Source organism: Muntiacus reevesi, unplaced genomic scaffold, assembly GCF_963930625.1.
Source record: "Muntiacus reevesi unplaced genomic scaffold, mMunRee1.1 SCAFFOLD_204, whole genome shotgun sequence".
Lineage (NCBI taxonomy): Eukaryota > Metazoa > Chordata > Mammalia > Artiodactyla > Cervidae > Muntiacus > Muntiacus reevesi.
In genome coordinates, this window is record NW_027077808.1 from 49,049 (window position 1) to 64,432 (window position 15,384).

The 15,384-nt window shown below is 40.8% G+C and overlaps 2 gene segments (V, D, J or C); both read left to right on the top strand.

The window, feature by feature from the left end:
- Positions 1 to 7,808: 7,808 nt before the first annotated feature.
- Positions 7,809 to 8,665, top strand: LOC136155160 (T cell receptor alpha variable 26-1-like). The segment is given in 2 exon segments: positions 7,809 to 7,848; positions 8,286 to 8,665. Coding segments are annotated over 2 exon segments (420 nt in total).
- Positions 8,666 to 11,059: 2,394 nt separating this feature from the next.
- Positions 11,060 to 11,566, top strand: LOC136155164 (T cell receptor alpha variable 22-like). The segment is given in 2 exon segments: positions 11,060 to 11,111; positions 11,304 to 11,566. Coding segments are annotated over 2 exon segments (315 nt in total).
- The last annotated feature ends 3,818 nt before the right edge of the window (positions 11,567 to 15,384 follow it).

Sequence of the window (15,384 nt, forward strand, 5' to 3'; positions counted from 1 at the left end):
TGTTCTGAGAGAACAGCATTGAAACAAGTATACTATCAAGGGTGAAACAGATCACCAGCCTAGGCTGCATGCATAAGACAAGTGCTCAGGGATGGTGCACTGGGAAGACCCAGAGGGATGGGATGGAGATGTAGGTGAGAGGGGGGATCCGGATGGGGAACACATGTAAATCCATGGCTGATTCATGTCAATGTATGGCAAAAACCACTACAATATTGTAAAGTAATTAGCCTCCCACTAATAAAAATAAATGGGGAAAAAAAGAATACATTTGAATCAGTTCTAATGAGATGGATGAAACTGGAGCCCATTATACAGAGTGAAGTAAGCCAGAAAGAAAAACACCAATACAGTATACTAACACATATATATGGAATTTAGAATGATGGTAATGATAGCCCTATATGCAAGACAGAAAAATCTACACAGATGTTAGAACAGACTTTTGGACTCTGTAGGAGAAGGTGAGGGTGGGATGATCTGAAAAATTATCATTGAAACATGTATATTATCAATTGTGAAACAGATCGCCAGTTTGATGCGTGAGACAAGTGATCAGGGATGGTGCACTAGGATGACCCAGAGGGATGGGATGGGGATGGAAGTGGGAGGGGGGTTCAGGCAGGGGAACACGTGCAAATCCATGGCTGATTCATATCAATGTATGGCAAAAACCACTACAATATTGTAAAATAATTAGCCTTCAACTAATATAAATTAATGAAAAAAAATCTTGAAAAATAAGAAGTCAGAACAATCTGTCAATCTGATTTCAGACTACAGTCACTGAGGTTATTTAGTACTGGTGCAGGAATAAACACACAGTTCAGTGAAAATGTACAGAGAAAATACATCCACACAAATATACCCAACTGACCTTTTCTGGCAAAATGTCAAATAAATTTGATAGAAGAAAGATTACCCTTTCAACAGATAGTGTTGGAAAAAGTTGAAGTCAATTGGCAGGAAAAGTTAACCTTGATTCAGGTCTCACACTTCATACCTACATTCTTTAAAATAGATCACAGACTTAAAAGTAAAATGTTAAATTATAAAAAAGTTTAGGAAAAAATACAGGACAAAATTTTGATATGTGTATGGTCCAAGAGTCTTTGGACTTGACAACAAAACAACAGTCAATAAAAATTTTTAAAAATGACAAACTAGACTTCAAAATTAAGATCTTTTGCCCTGCAAAGCAACCTGTAAGAGCATGAAAAGACAAGCTACCAACTGTGAAAAACTATTATTTGGTAGCCATATATTCCACAAGGAACTAGTATCTAGAATATATAAATAACTCTCAGAGCTAAACAGTATTTAAATAAGGCAAACATTTCACTTAGATGATGGGCAAAGAGCTATTTCACTAAAGAAGTATACAGATAGCAAATAAGCATATAAAAATATATCCAACATCATAAATCATCAGAGAAATACAATTAAAACACAATAAGATATCACCAAGAGCACAATCTAGTGTTTGTGTGGTAGCAGCCCAAGGTGGGGGCTTCCCAGGTGCCTGAGACGGTTCTGCCTGCAGTGTGGGAGACTGCAGTTCGATCCTGGGTCTGGAAGATCCTCTGGAGAAGGGAATGCCAACCCACTCCAGTATTCTTACCTGGAGAATTCCATGGACTGAGGAGCCTGGCAAACCACAGTCCACGGGGTTGCAAAGAGTTGGACAAAACTGAATGACTCAGGGGGGAGGGAAGGAGCACAAGGTGGATTTAATTTACATTTGTTGATGAGTAATGGTGTTGAACACATTTTCCTAAGCTTATTGGCCATTTGGGTGATTTGTTTTGAGAAGTATCACTTTGCATCATTTGCTTATGTATTTTTAGGTTGTAGATTATTTATTTTTACCATTTTAAAATATATAGGTATGTTTGTTATTCTGTATTCAAGTTGTTTATCAGATACGTGCATGTATATGTGCTCAGTCCACTTCAGTCATATGCTACTCTTTGCCACCCTATGGACTGTAGCCTGCCAGGTTTCTGTGTCCATGGGGATTCTCCAGGCAAGAATACTGGTGTGGGTCGCCATGCCCTCCTCCAGGGGATCTTCCCAAGCCAGGGATTGAACCCACGTCTCCTGCATCTCCTGCATTTCAGGTAGATTCTTTATCCACAAAGCCACCTGGGAAGCCCGTATCAGATATACATAACACAAATATTTTAACCCAGTCTATAACTTGTGTTTTCATTCTCTTGGTGGTGTATTTGGGGAACAGATATATTTAATTTTGAAAGAGTGAAATGTAATATTTTTCCTTTTCTGATTGGGTTTGTGTGTGTGCTTTTGAAGGAATCTATGCTGTCAAACTTATAAAGAAATTCTCTTATATTTTTAAGAAGTTTTATAGTTTCACTGATCACATTTAGAACTTGTATCCATCTAGAGTTAATTTTTTTATGTTATGAGGAAGGAGTCAAAGTACTTTCAGAAGATGCAAATAGCCAGTTGCCAGAAATGCAATGAAAACCACAATAAGGTATCACTAAGACCACATTCTAGTGTTTGTGTGGTCGCAGCACAGGGTGGGGGCTTCCCAGGTGGCTGAGACGGTAAAGAGTCTGCCTGCAGTGTGGGAGACCTGGGTTCAATCCCTGGATCAGGAGGATCCCTTGGAGAAGGGCATGGCAACCCACTCCACTATTCTTGCCTGGAGAATCGCATGGACAGAGGAGGCTGACTAGCTACAGTTCATAGCATCACAGAGAATCAGACATGACTGAGCAACTAACACTAGCTGTTATCCCCGAAAGACCCTCTTTTTCCCCATAGAATTGCATAGACACCTTTGGAGAAAATCAATTGATAATGTATACAAATGGGCCTATTTTTGGATTTGATCCTGCTTATTCATCTTTATTTTATCTTTTTCCAACAGAACATTCTGTCCTAATTACTGGGGCTTCATATACATTTTGATATCTGGAAATGTAATTCAAACTTTTCTTCTTTTTCAAGGTTTACTTTAGGTCTTTTTTAATTTCCACCAAACTTATAGAATTAGCTTCTCATTGTCTACCAAAAAACATTGCTAGTAGTTGGAATGGGCTTGTGTTGAATTTACGGATTCATTTGGGACAATTTTTATCTTGACATATGGAATCTTATGTTATTCCCTTTTATATAGATCCTAACTTTTTTTTTTTTTTTTTTTGGTAGAGGACTCTATTCAGTTCAGTTCAGTTCAGTCGCTCAGTCATGTCCGACTCTTTGCGACCCCATGAATCGCAGCACTCCAGGTCTCCCTGTCCATCACCAACTCCCGGAGTTTACTCAAACTCATGTCCATCGAGTCAGTGATGCCATCCAGCCATCTCATCCTCTGTCATCCCCTTCTCCTCCTGCCCCCAATCCCTCCCAGCATCAGGGTCTTTTCCAATGGGTCAACTCTTAACATGAGGTGGCCAAAGTATTGGAGTTTCAGCTTCAGCATCAGTCCTTCCAATGAACACCCAGGACTGATCTTCTTTAGGATGGACTGGTTGGATCTCCTTGCAGTCCAAGGGACTCTCAAGAGTCGACTGTATATCTTGTGTTAAATTAATTTCCATGTATTTAATAAATGAAATTTAAATTTCATTTTCTAATTATTTCACTAGTATCTAGAAATAAAATTTATATTTGTCTTTAGTGACTGTTTTAATTCCCCTATTTTAGCTCTTGTAGTTTGCTTATATACTCCTTTGCATTTTTTACATGCACCTATGAATAAAAATGGCTTATTTCTTCCTTTTCAGACTTAATACATCTTATTTCCTTTCCTGGTTTGATGCCAGGCCCTTCAGGAAGACAATGAATAGAAGCAATGATAGTCTACCTGTCTTGTTTGTGATCCTTTAGAGACTAATATTGATTTTTTATATTTTCATTGATACTCTTTATTAGATTCAGGAATTTCTCTTCCATTTCTGGACTGTTGAAAGTATTCATCATCAGAGGTATTAGCCTTTCATCGAGTCATCTTGATTTTCTGAAAGTAAGTTATGGGCATTATTGTGGGTTTTCATCAAACAAAGGAAGATAACCTCACCTCATATGATCTTAGAGATATAATCCTATAAAATTAAGAACTCTGAAAAGAACCAATAGGCAAGAACACATTTTTAGATTCCTCATTGTCATACAGAGTATTTTTTGTTTTTCAGTATTATTTAAAAGGACATTTGGTAGTCGTTTTTACCATCTTCTAAAAACAAAGGCGAAGAACCCAACAAACAAAAAATGTACTGGTAATTGCTTTTCTTTTGATTTATACTAATATAATTAACTAATACATTCATACTTACTATAAATAATTCCTTTTTATTTGTTCTTATATTTTTAGTAGTAGTGCTTGTTGGCTTACGTGTGTGTGTGTGTGATTTGCCACAGAACAGGCTCCCAGTAAATACTTATGAATATTTGTTAAATGAATGAAGCATGATTGCCATGACGTTTACTCCCATGTCTTCAATATAATCTTCTTACATCTTAGATTTTGAATGTTTTTTCCCTATTGTTGAATTTGCCCATAATTATAACCCTTTACTTACCCTGTTAGAGTCTTTTTATTTAACATGCTTTCCATTAAATTGGAAGATTGTTTTCAGAATAGTGGCTCAGCACAATTTCTTTCTTTCACTAAATTCATGAATATAGATTCAACTATTCATTCAGGAAACATTCTTGAGTTCCCAGACTGTAACAACCTCTCTTATAAATGCTTGAATTATGTGGACTTTTGAAGTAACCTTTAAATATGGGAAGGTTAAAGACAAATGGAAAAATGAAAGAGATGCCAACAATGGAGAATCATAATAGGGGTTTTACTGAAATAAAACAGTCAAAAATAATTGATGACTAAGAAAATACAGGTGAGTACAAAGGTTTTACAACTAAGATTTATTTTTCTTTTGAACTTTTGATTTTGTCTTGAGGTACAGCTGATGAACAATGTTGTGATGGTTTCAGGTGAACAGTGAAGGGACTCAGGCATATATGTACATGTATCCTTTCTCCCCCAAATTCCCCTCCCATTCACGTAATGTTGAGCAGAGTGGCTTGTACTATACAAAAGGTCCTTGTTGGTTATCCATTTTAAATATAGCAGTGTATACATGACCATCCCAAATTCCCTAACTATCCTTTTCCCCTTATGACAACCATACATTTGTTTTCTAAGTCTGTGAGTCTTGTTCTGTTTTATAAGTAAGTTCATTTGTATTATTTCTTTTCAGATCTCACATATTAAGGGATGCCATATGATATTTCTCCTTCTCTGTCTGACTTACTTCACTCAGTATGAAACTCTCTAGGTCCATCAATGTTGCTACAGATGGTATTATTTCATTCTTTTTAATGGCTGAGCAATATTTCATTGTGTATATAGACCACATCTTCTTTATACACTTCTCTGTCAATGAACATTTAGGTTACTTCTTTTACCTTCAAATTTGAGCTTTTCCAAAGCTTGCATGCTCAGTGGTGTTCGAGTTTGGGAAATGCCATGGACAGAGGAGCCTGGCGGACTGCAGTCCATGGGATTTCCCAGGTGAGAATACTGGGGTGGGTTTTCATTTCCGTCTACAGGGTATCTTCCTGGTCCAGGGATCGAACCTATGTCTCCCGCATCTCCTACACTGGCAGGCAGAGTCTTACTGCTAAGCCATCTGGGAAGCCCCCCTTTAAAAGATTATATAGTAGTGCTATAGTGCTCAGTCGTGTCCAACTTTTTGAGACCCTATGAACTGTTGTAGACTGCCAGGCTCCTCTGTCCATGACATTCTTCAGGCAAGAATATTGGAGTGCATTGCCATTTCTTCGTCCAGGGGATCTTCCTGACTCAGAGGCTAAACCTGCATCTCCGGCATCTTCTCCACTGGCTGGCGGACTCACCACTGAGCCACACCAGTGGACTTTCGGCCTGGGTTTACTTCTGCAGTTCATTTACTCAGTCACTGGAGGGGGCTGCTTCAACTGAAAATGGTGGTCCTTTCTGGGAGAGGGAAAAGGAAACGTGTTTTCCATTGATGTGCCAAAGAAAAAGGAAAAATGACATACTTCCATTCTTTCTCTCTCTCTCTTTTTTTTTAATGTTTAAATGTTTATTTTCATGTTAAAAAGGATGAGTTACCCTGTTGTTAGAATACCTTTTTGCTGAACAACAAAGTCACTTTTATTTCTGAAATATTTCCAGGAAAAAAAAAAATAAAAGTAAGAGAAAAGGAACTAGAAATCCAAAAGTAAGGAAGAGTAAGATCAAAATGTTCTGGTAGATTCCATCCACAGTCCCAACAGAAGCCATTCCCTCTAAAGGCTGCATCTCTAATTCAGTGCATTTCACAATATCAGGTTTTGATGTCTCCCACCATCAATTTAGATATTTCTGAGCAGGATGTCTGTACATTTAAAAGCTACAGCTTTGCATGCTTTTATCTGAAAAGGTATTTATTCCAACACACCTTTCAGTGTTTTAGTATATTGCCTATTTTACATATAAAAAATATCTGCTCTCCATATTTGAGCATAAATTTTCCACCACCCATACTGGTCCTTTACATAATGGGTGACAGTGGTGTATTACACATAGTACAGTTTTGAGGGAAGAGATGGTTGTTGGGTTTATATACCACCTGTCTTGCCATTTGCAGAGACTAGAATGGAGAAGTGAGGCCATTTTTGAGTTGATGAAAGTAGAAAAGTGATGAAGGAAGGATCCAGACGGAACCGCCCTCTGTGGTCAGTGGAGTTGGAATGAGTGGTCTTCCCTGACAGAGACTTTACTGTGGTCCCAACATCCCAACACTGGGAAGATGTTATTCTCTTTGACAGCTTGTACTTTATAATCCCTGGCTGAGGGTCCGTGGCCAAGGATTCCGGGCATCTTAGCCCAACAGCCCAAGTCCTTTCCATGTACCTTCCTGACACTGCTTTCTCTGTTTCCCTCCTCTGATTATCTTTTCCCTTCCCTATTACTTACGCTTTTATCCCTTCCCCTGACTTTTTCTACCACTTACACCCACCCTACACCCCACCCCGACTTTGTTTGCATTCCCTCCTGTCTTTTCTCTCTGCTTCAGCATCCTTGGTGCACAGCGCCTACAAGCATGGGCATAGAGAACATGAGGATTCATGATCACTCTTCAAGAAGAGTGAGACGGACACCATCTGAGTCATCAGTTACTATATCATGAACAGATGCATTGAGAAATGTTTACCTAGATGGTGGTAGACACATGATTTCAATGACCTTTACAGGAGCCCAGAACTCCAGATTGTATAGCTTTAGTCTCAACATTATTAATATTTTCTGTACTCCAGAGAACATCACTGCCTGCTCTGGAGTTTCACGTACATTTTCTGGAATGCGGATGGAAATTTTCATCTCTTTACAATACCGAGTTCAGTACAGTTTTCTGGTATTAATTAATGTTTTCCATAAGCTTCATAGAACACCACCCAATTTGTTTAAGGAACCAAATGATAGGAAAATGGCTCTGGATAGACATATCATTGTGACTGGTGTTCCTTTTACAGAGCCAGACTTTAAACTTCACAGAGGATGGCAGCAGACACCGTGTGAGTTGGGGATGTCTCTCCTTCTTTAGGGGACATGACTAAAACAGGGCAGGAAGACCTAGACAAGGAACTGCTTGATCATTGGCTGACAGATCTTGGCAACACCACACTGATACCTGCTCTGGTTCTAAGTCTTTACCAGCAGTGGTTGCTTCTGTTCTGTGGAAACAAGCCCAGGAGCAGACACAAGTCTGAGCTGTGAGCCCTTGATCCTGGTTTGTACTTGGAGTATGAGGCTGGTGACTGGAGTAACCGTGTTTCTGACCTTGGGTAAGTGCTCTGTGTCTACAAGGGATGACTTGAGGGCAAAGGGCCATGAAGTATTATTTGCTCTCTGCTCTCCCTGTGCCCTATTCAGCCTTATAACAATGGAATTTAGAACTGATCTATGCATTTGCTAGGGAGCACAAACTTCTACATGACAGGTTAAATCATAGCCATGATCCCAGAAGAGCACTTAGCAGTAACCAGTTTGTAAGAAATCCCTGGGTTTACTGAGTAAAGGATCCATTAGATAAAGGTTATAGAGTCTCAGATTCTTGCCATGTGTCTTTGGTCTCTATATAATAAACATCAATGATATTTTGCAGGACAAAGATAAAAACACTGGAATAGGGTCCAGACAGTTATGGGAGTGTTGTACCCTTGATCCATAGAATTACACTGATATGTAGACAGGGGCTAATTTTATTTTCTTGACCCTTTAGGGACTGTGGTTGATGCTAAGACCACCCAGCCCAACTCCATGGATTGTGCTGAAGGAGAAGATGTAAACCTGCCTTGTAACCACTCTACCATTGGTGGAGATGACTATATACATTGGTATCGGCAAAATCCCAATCAGAGTCCACAGTATGTCATTCATGGCTTACGAGGCACAGTGAACAGCAGCCTGGCCTCTCTGACCATAGCTTCAGACAGAAAGTCCAACACCTTGGTCCTGCCCCAGGTCACCCTGAGAGACACCGCTGTGTACTACTGCATCCTGAGAGAGGCACAGTGGGACAGATGGGGCTGCACCTGTGCAGTATCTCTGGTGGGAAGAAGGGGGGACACAGTGGGGGAGCAGTCACGAGAGCAAATCTAGAGTCATCTGGAAGGAACTCAGAGAGCAGTAAGAGATAAGGGAAATGAAGGGAAGGGAAATGGAAGAAGACGGATAAAGAAAAGAAGAGAAAGAGGAGAAGGAATAAGCACCTAGTTTATTATGAATCTGAGAAGAATTTTGAGGCGTGTCAGAATCATAATTTTAGCATAGCAATAAAGTAACAGGAGTTAATAATTTGTTATGGCTCGTCCTCATGTCAATAAAATGTTGGTTTTAGTGCACTAGTCCCAACATAAGAAGTGGGAAACATACAAATACTTCTCCTTGTACCAAAGGCTTCTTTCATTTGGATCCAGGGCCAAGTCTGGACTCTGATGTGTTACAGTTGTTCCACTTACCAGAAACAAACTACTCTTTCTCTGTGAAAAATCTGAAATGTTATTGTTGCTTGTCTAGAACATTCATATTTCCCATTAAGAAGTTTTTTGAAAGAAACAAAAATTAACTGAATAATAATTTTTCACTTTCTAGGCAGGTCTGGAAATGCTGCTTCTCTAAAGAGTTTTCATCACTTTTGATATTCCCTAAGCAGCACATGGGGCTTCCCTTTTGGCTCAGCAGTAAAGAATCTGCCTACTGCAGGAGCTGCAGGAGAGAGACGAGGGTTCAATCCCAGGGTTGGGAAGATCCCCTGGAGGAGGGTATGGCAACCCACTCCAATATTCTTCCCTGGGAAATCCTATGGACACAAGAGCCTGACGGACTACAGATCCTAGAGATGCAAAGAGTTGGACATGACTGAAGCGACTTAGCATGCAGGCGTGCAAGCAGCACATGGGGCTTACCCTGGTGGCTCAGTGGTAAAGAATCTGCCTGCCAATGCAGGGGTCACAGGTTCAGTCCCTGGCTGGAGAACTGAGATCCCACATGCCTTGGAGCAACCAGGCCTACGTGCTGCTACTACTGAAGCATCCTTGAACTGTCCATCTGAATGTTAGTGCCTGCAGATCACTTCACTTTCACTGCAGTGAAAATATACAGGTCCTCATCTTCCATCCCTTTTACCCCCAAATCTACTGACAGAGAATCAATATTATTTACAAAGTCTGAGATAAGAGCACTTCATATGGTTTCAAAAGCACTCATTTTTCTCTAAAGTGGCTTACTACTAAAATTAACAAGCAGAATACAAAACTAGTAATCAACAGTTTTTAAAATGTATTTACAATAGAAATTTTCTTTAAAATAATTTATTTTAAAATTATAGATGATTTAATAAAAATAAAACTACTACAATTCAGTTTTCAATGTCCAGCTAGTGGTTAAGATAACTAAAATTGCTCTTTATGCAGCCCTAGTCTAAAATAAATATATATAACTTTTCAAGTAATCAGTACCATTTTTACAGAATCCATATATACGCATTAACATGCGATATTTGTTTTTCTCTTTCTGACTTACTTCACTTTGGTTAACAGGCTCTAATTTCATCCACCTCACTAGAACTGTCTCAAATGTGTTTTTTTATGGCTGAGTAATATTCCATTGTATATAGGTACCACAACTTTATCCATTCATCTATTGATGGACCCTATTTGCAGGACAAAAATGGAAATGCAGACATAGAGAACAGACTTTGGACACAGTAGGGGAAGGAGAGGGTGGGATGAATTGAGAATAGCATTGAAACGTATACATTACCATATGCAAAAGAGATAGCTAGTGGCAAGTTGCTGTGTGATGCAGGGAGCTCAACACGGTGCTCTGTGACAACCTAGAATGGGGGGAAGGTTCAAAGGGAGGGGACGTATGTATACTTATGGCTGATTTGCATCATTGTTTGGCAGAAGCCAACACAACATTGTAAAGCAATTATCCTCCAATTAAAAATAAATAAATTTTAAAAATAAACTAAAAAAAATACTGTTTAATACAGCAAAGTGTTCCAGCCAATAGGAGCAACTTCCAATACTGTGCTGATCCATGAGCACCCTTTAGAACCACAAGTGAGAGCATAAGAGAAACAAAAGCTGGATCCTCAGCACTTCTGGGAAAAAGCATTTCACTATGGAAGAATCTACTATATCCATGCCATGTGAGAGGAAGATGGGGCTACACAGTTAATTTTTGCTTTCTTTTCCCTAAAATTCTCCCAAATTCCAAATCAGAGTCTACCTTCTCCGAAATGTTCTCAGAAAGTATCCCTTAAGTCATAAAATAACGACTTCTATTTCCCACTCTCACTCTGCCCCTGGCCAGCACATTCTGAGTTGGTTGCAGTGGAGGATGGAGCGTCCTGTCAGCGTCACCTGAGCAGGATTGGTTGGGTGAGCTGATTGGCTGCAGGAGCAGGAACGACTTATGACACTCACTCCCTCAGGGTTTAGTGAAGTGTCTGGAAGTGAAACTGTCCCAACAAGAAGAGGAAGCATCATGAAGAGGCTAGCAGGCACTGTGCTGGGGCTTCAGTTTGCCCAGGTTTGCTGTGAGTTGGGGCTGCCCCACAGGGAACCTGAAGGAGTGAGGCACTGCTCTATTGTTGAGGGAGGGAGAGGAGCTGACAAGTCCTGCAGACTTTCTACCCTTCTCATCATCTGTGGGGGGGGGGGGGGGCACTTTCAGGGTTTAGTAGGAGTTACAGTGACCCTCACAGTGACTGTTTCTCTTTCCTCATCAGGTGTGCGAGGGGCCGATGTGGAGCAGAGTCCGCCAGCCCTGAGTCTCCAGGAGGGAGCCAGCTACACGCTTCGGTGTAATTTTTCCACTTCCTCCCAGAGTGTGAATTGGTATCTTCAGAACCCTGGGGGCCGCCTCATCCACCTGTTTTCCGTTCATTCAGGGACGAAGCAGGATGGACGATTAAAGGCCACCACAGTCCCTGCAGAACGCCGCAGTTCACTGCACATTTCCTCTCCGCGGACCACAGACTCGGGCACTTAACTTCTGTGCTGCGCAGCGCGGTGCTCCCCAGGCACCTGCAGCCTCCACACAAACCTGCAGCCGAGGCTCCAGACACGCCCTGCTGTGTAGATGAGACACATACACACACACACACACACATCAGTGTGTGCGTAACGAGTCTTAATATATTTAATAAAACTGAAATTATACAGAATTTATTCTTTGACCAAGATGGAAATGATTAGAAAATCAAGTGCAAAGAAATGTTTCTAGAAACTCCAAATATTTGGATTATATGCACTAACTTTAAAATAACTCTAGGTTAAAGAAGCAATTGCAATTGCTATTAGAAAATATTTTGAAAGTAAATATTGTGAGAGCATATTATATAAATATGTCTGAAATGCAGCTAAAATAATACGTAGAAGAAAATTTATCTTTTTAAGTACTTACATTACTAAAGAAGGATGTTGAAAATCTGTTATGAAGACTCAGCAAAAGATGATAGAAAAGCAAATTAAACCCAACATAAAATGAAAGATGTAATAATAAAATGTTCAATTGGTGAAATACAAATAAAACTATAATGATAACCATGAAACAGAAATTTAATTTTGTTAGAATGATTAATAAAATCAATATATTCCTAGGTATAATTATCAAGGGAAAAAAGAAAAAAGATGAATTATTCATATAAATATAAGTAATAAAAAAGAGAACTATTCTACATGCTCTATAATGTTATAAATGTAATGAAAGAATATCATTAACAAGTTTATGTCGCTGAGTAAATGTGTAGAAGTAGATCCACACAGGTCAGGAAAACTTACTTTTTGACAAATGCAAAGGCAGTTCAATAGAGGTAACAACATAGTCTTATGAGCAAATGAAGTTGGGATGATTGTATATTCTTAGGAAATAATTGAAAATTGACATAAATATCACATCTTGTACAAAAAAATTGTGTATAGTCTCAAAATGAACCATATATCCAAGTCTCAAAATGAACCATATATCCAACTATAAAATGTAACATTCAATCTTTTAGGAAAAACATAAGAGAATATCTTCATGACCTAGGGTTAGACAATAAGATTTTTGACATGACACCAAAAACACAATCCATACAACATAAATAACTTAGATTTCATCAAAATAAAAATGTTTGCTCTGTGAAAGACACCATTAAGAGAAGGAGAAAGATAAACCACAGACTGGCAGGAAATATTTGCAAAATACATTTTCATCAAAAAACTGTATTTAGAATACAATGAACTGTTTTAAACTCAGCAGGAAGAAACAAACAATCCAGTTGAAACCTGGACAAAAGATTCAGACACTTTACCAAAAAGTTATGTGGTAAGGAAATAAGCATATAGAGAGATGGTCAGTGTTATTAGTAGTTAGGGAAGTGCAAATTAAGCCACAAAGAAATACCACTTCACATCTATCATAAAGGCTAAAATTAAAAATACTGACAATATCAAATTCTGGCAAAGATGCAGAGAAATTGGATCACTCATACATTGCTGGTGGGTGGATGCTCCAGTCATTCTGGAAAACAGTCCAAAAGTTTTGCGTAAGCTTAAATACTCACTTGCCTTACAAGTCAGCAAAGCACACTTCTGGGTATTTATGCTTGAAAAATGAAAAACTTACATTCACACAAAATACCTGAATATTCATGGCAGCTATATTTGTGGTCACCAAAAACTGGAAATCAGCCAAGTATCTTTCACTGGGTAAATGCAACTGTAATACATCTGTACAATGAGATCTTATTTACAGATTTTCCTCAACTTTCAATAGAGTTGTGTCTCAATAAACCATTTTTAGTTGAGAATATCATAGGTGGAAAATGCATTTAATATACCTAACCCAGCTTCCCTTAAATGTGCTCAACATTTACATTAGCCTACAGGTGGGAGAAAAGTCTATTTCATACAAAAGTGTTGAAAATCTCATGTAATTTATTGAGTACTGTACTGAAAGTGAGACTTCCCAGGTGATGTTAGTGATAAAGAACCTGCCTGCCAATGAAGGAGACATAAAAGATGCCGGTTCTGAAAGAATCTGAAAAACACCATGAAATTCCCTGGCCTGTGTAAATTTTCCACTTGCGCAGAATTTTCCGTTTGCAAAATAAGGATAGAGAAATGTAAATGGAACGTCTATAGGTTTCCCAATAACTGCACAAACAAGCCTGCTGTTTTCCGGAACCAACTGACGTCAAGCACCTGTACTCACAGATAAGATGACCCCATATGATACACATTATGTTACTTTTATGTTACTCATTCACTGTACTGGATGTTCTAAAGGTATACATTACGTTATTCATTCACTGTACTGGATGTGCTGACAATGTGACTTCTGCCTATAAAAGTCAGCTTACACTGCTATACGGTGCGACTCTGCCTCCGAGGAGACTAGAGTCGCCCGGCTTGTGCAAACCGACAATAAAGCCTCTTGCATATTGCATCTGCTGGACTGTTTATTGAGTCGCAGGAGCTCCTCTCCGGAACAGAGACCTGACGTTTGGGTCTTACATTTGGGGGCTCGTCCGGGATGGAGGAGACCCCGGATTCAATACCAGACCCCAGCAGGAGGTAAGTCCGGCCGGCAGTGAGTTTGTGTTGTCTGTTGTCCTTTGTGCTTTGTGCTTTAGTACCCGTACGGGCTTAGTAGAAATTCGTGAAGTGGACCGACGGGTCATAGGCCTTCCTAATTTCAACCCTGGAGGACGCTCCGGGGGGGTTCTGAGTGGCTGGGGACGAGCAGGCCGTCCTCAACCCCGGGGGTCAACGACTTCGGCCTCTGCCCCCGTCTGATTCTTTTGTTGAACTTTGGCGCCGATACTGTGCTGCGCGGCTTCTGGTCTGCATTCTGTGTGTCTGTACTGTCAGTGTGTTGGTGTACTTTTGTGTCCCCCTTCCCTCCGGCATGGGACCCAGACTAACTACCCCCCTAAGTTTGACTCTAGAGCACTGGAAGGACGTCAAAGGACGAGCCAGTAGCCTGTCGGTAGAAATCAGGAGGAAAAAGTGGCAAACCCTTTGCGGCTCCGAGTGGCCAGCCTTCAATGTGGGATGGCCTCAGGAGGGCAGTTTTAACATTGATTGTATTTTGCAGATCAAAGAATGGGTGTTTGACACAGGACTTCATGGACAACCTGACCAAGTCCCCTACATAATTACCTGGGAGAGTCTGGCCCAGGACCCGCCATCCTGGGTGGCACCTTTCGTGGCAGAAAAGCCGAAGATTCCCGGTGCTGATACACCCACGGCCCCACCAGCCCAGTCCCCTCTTTACCCCATTTTTGAAAGAGAAAAATCGACCGCCAAAACGAAACCAGTCATCCCGCCGGGATGAGGACAGCCGCCGCCGCCGCAGGAGCGCGCTCCCCTCCCCTTCCCGCCCGCCGCCCGCTCTCCTCCCAGGCCGCCCCCGTCCGCCTACCCTGAGGTCCGCTCCCCTGACCCCACTGGCCCAGCAGCGACCAGCGGGGAGATTAATACTTCATCCCCCATCGCCTCCAGCTTTTGCAGGCTCTGCTGACCGTAGAAGAGAGACAGAGAGTTGTCCTGGAAGCAAGAAAAAACGTGCCCGGGCCCAACGGAGCCCCTACTCTCCTTCCAAATGAAATTGATGCAGCCTTCCCCCTGACGCGTCCGGACTGGGACTACAACGCCCCTGCTGGTAGGGAGCAGCTCCGTCTCTATCGCCAGGTTCTCCTTGCGGGTCTCAAGGGAGCCGGGAGGCGCCCCACCAATTTGGCCCAGGTAAGAGCAGTAACATAGGGACCGGAGGAGACCCCGGCGGCTTTCCTTGAAAGGCTCATGGAGGCATACCGTATG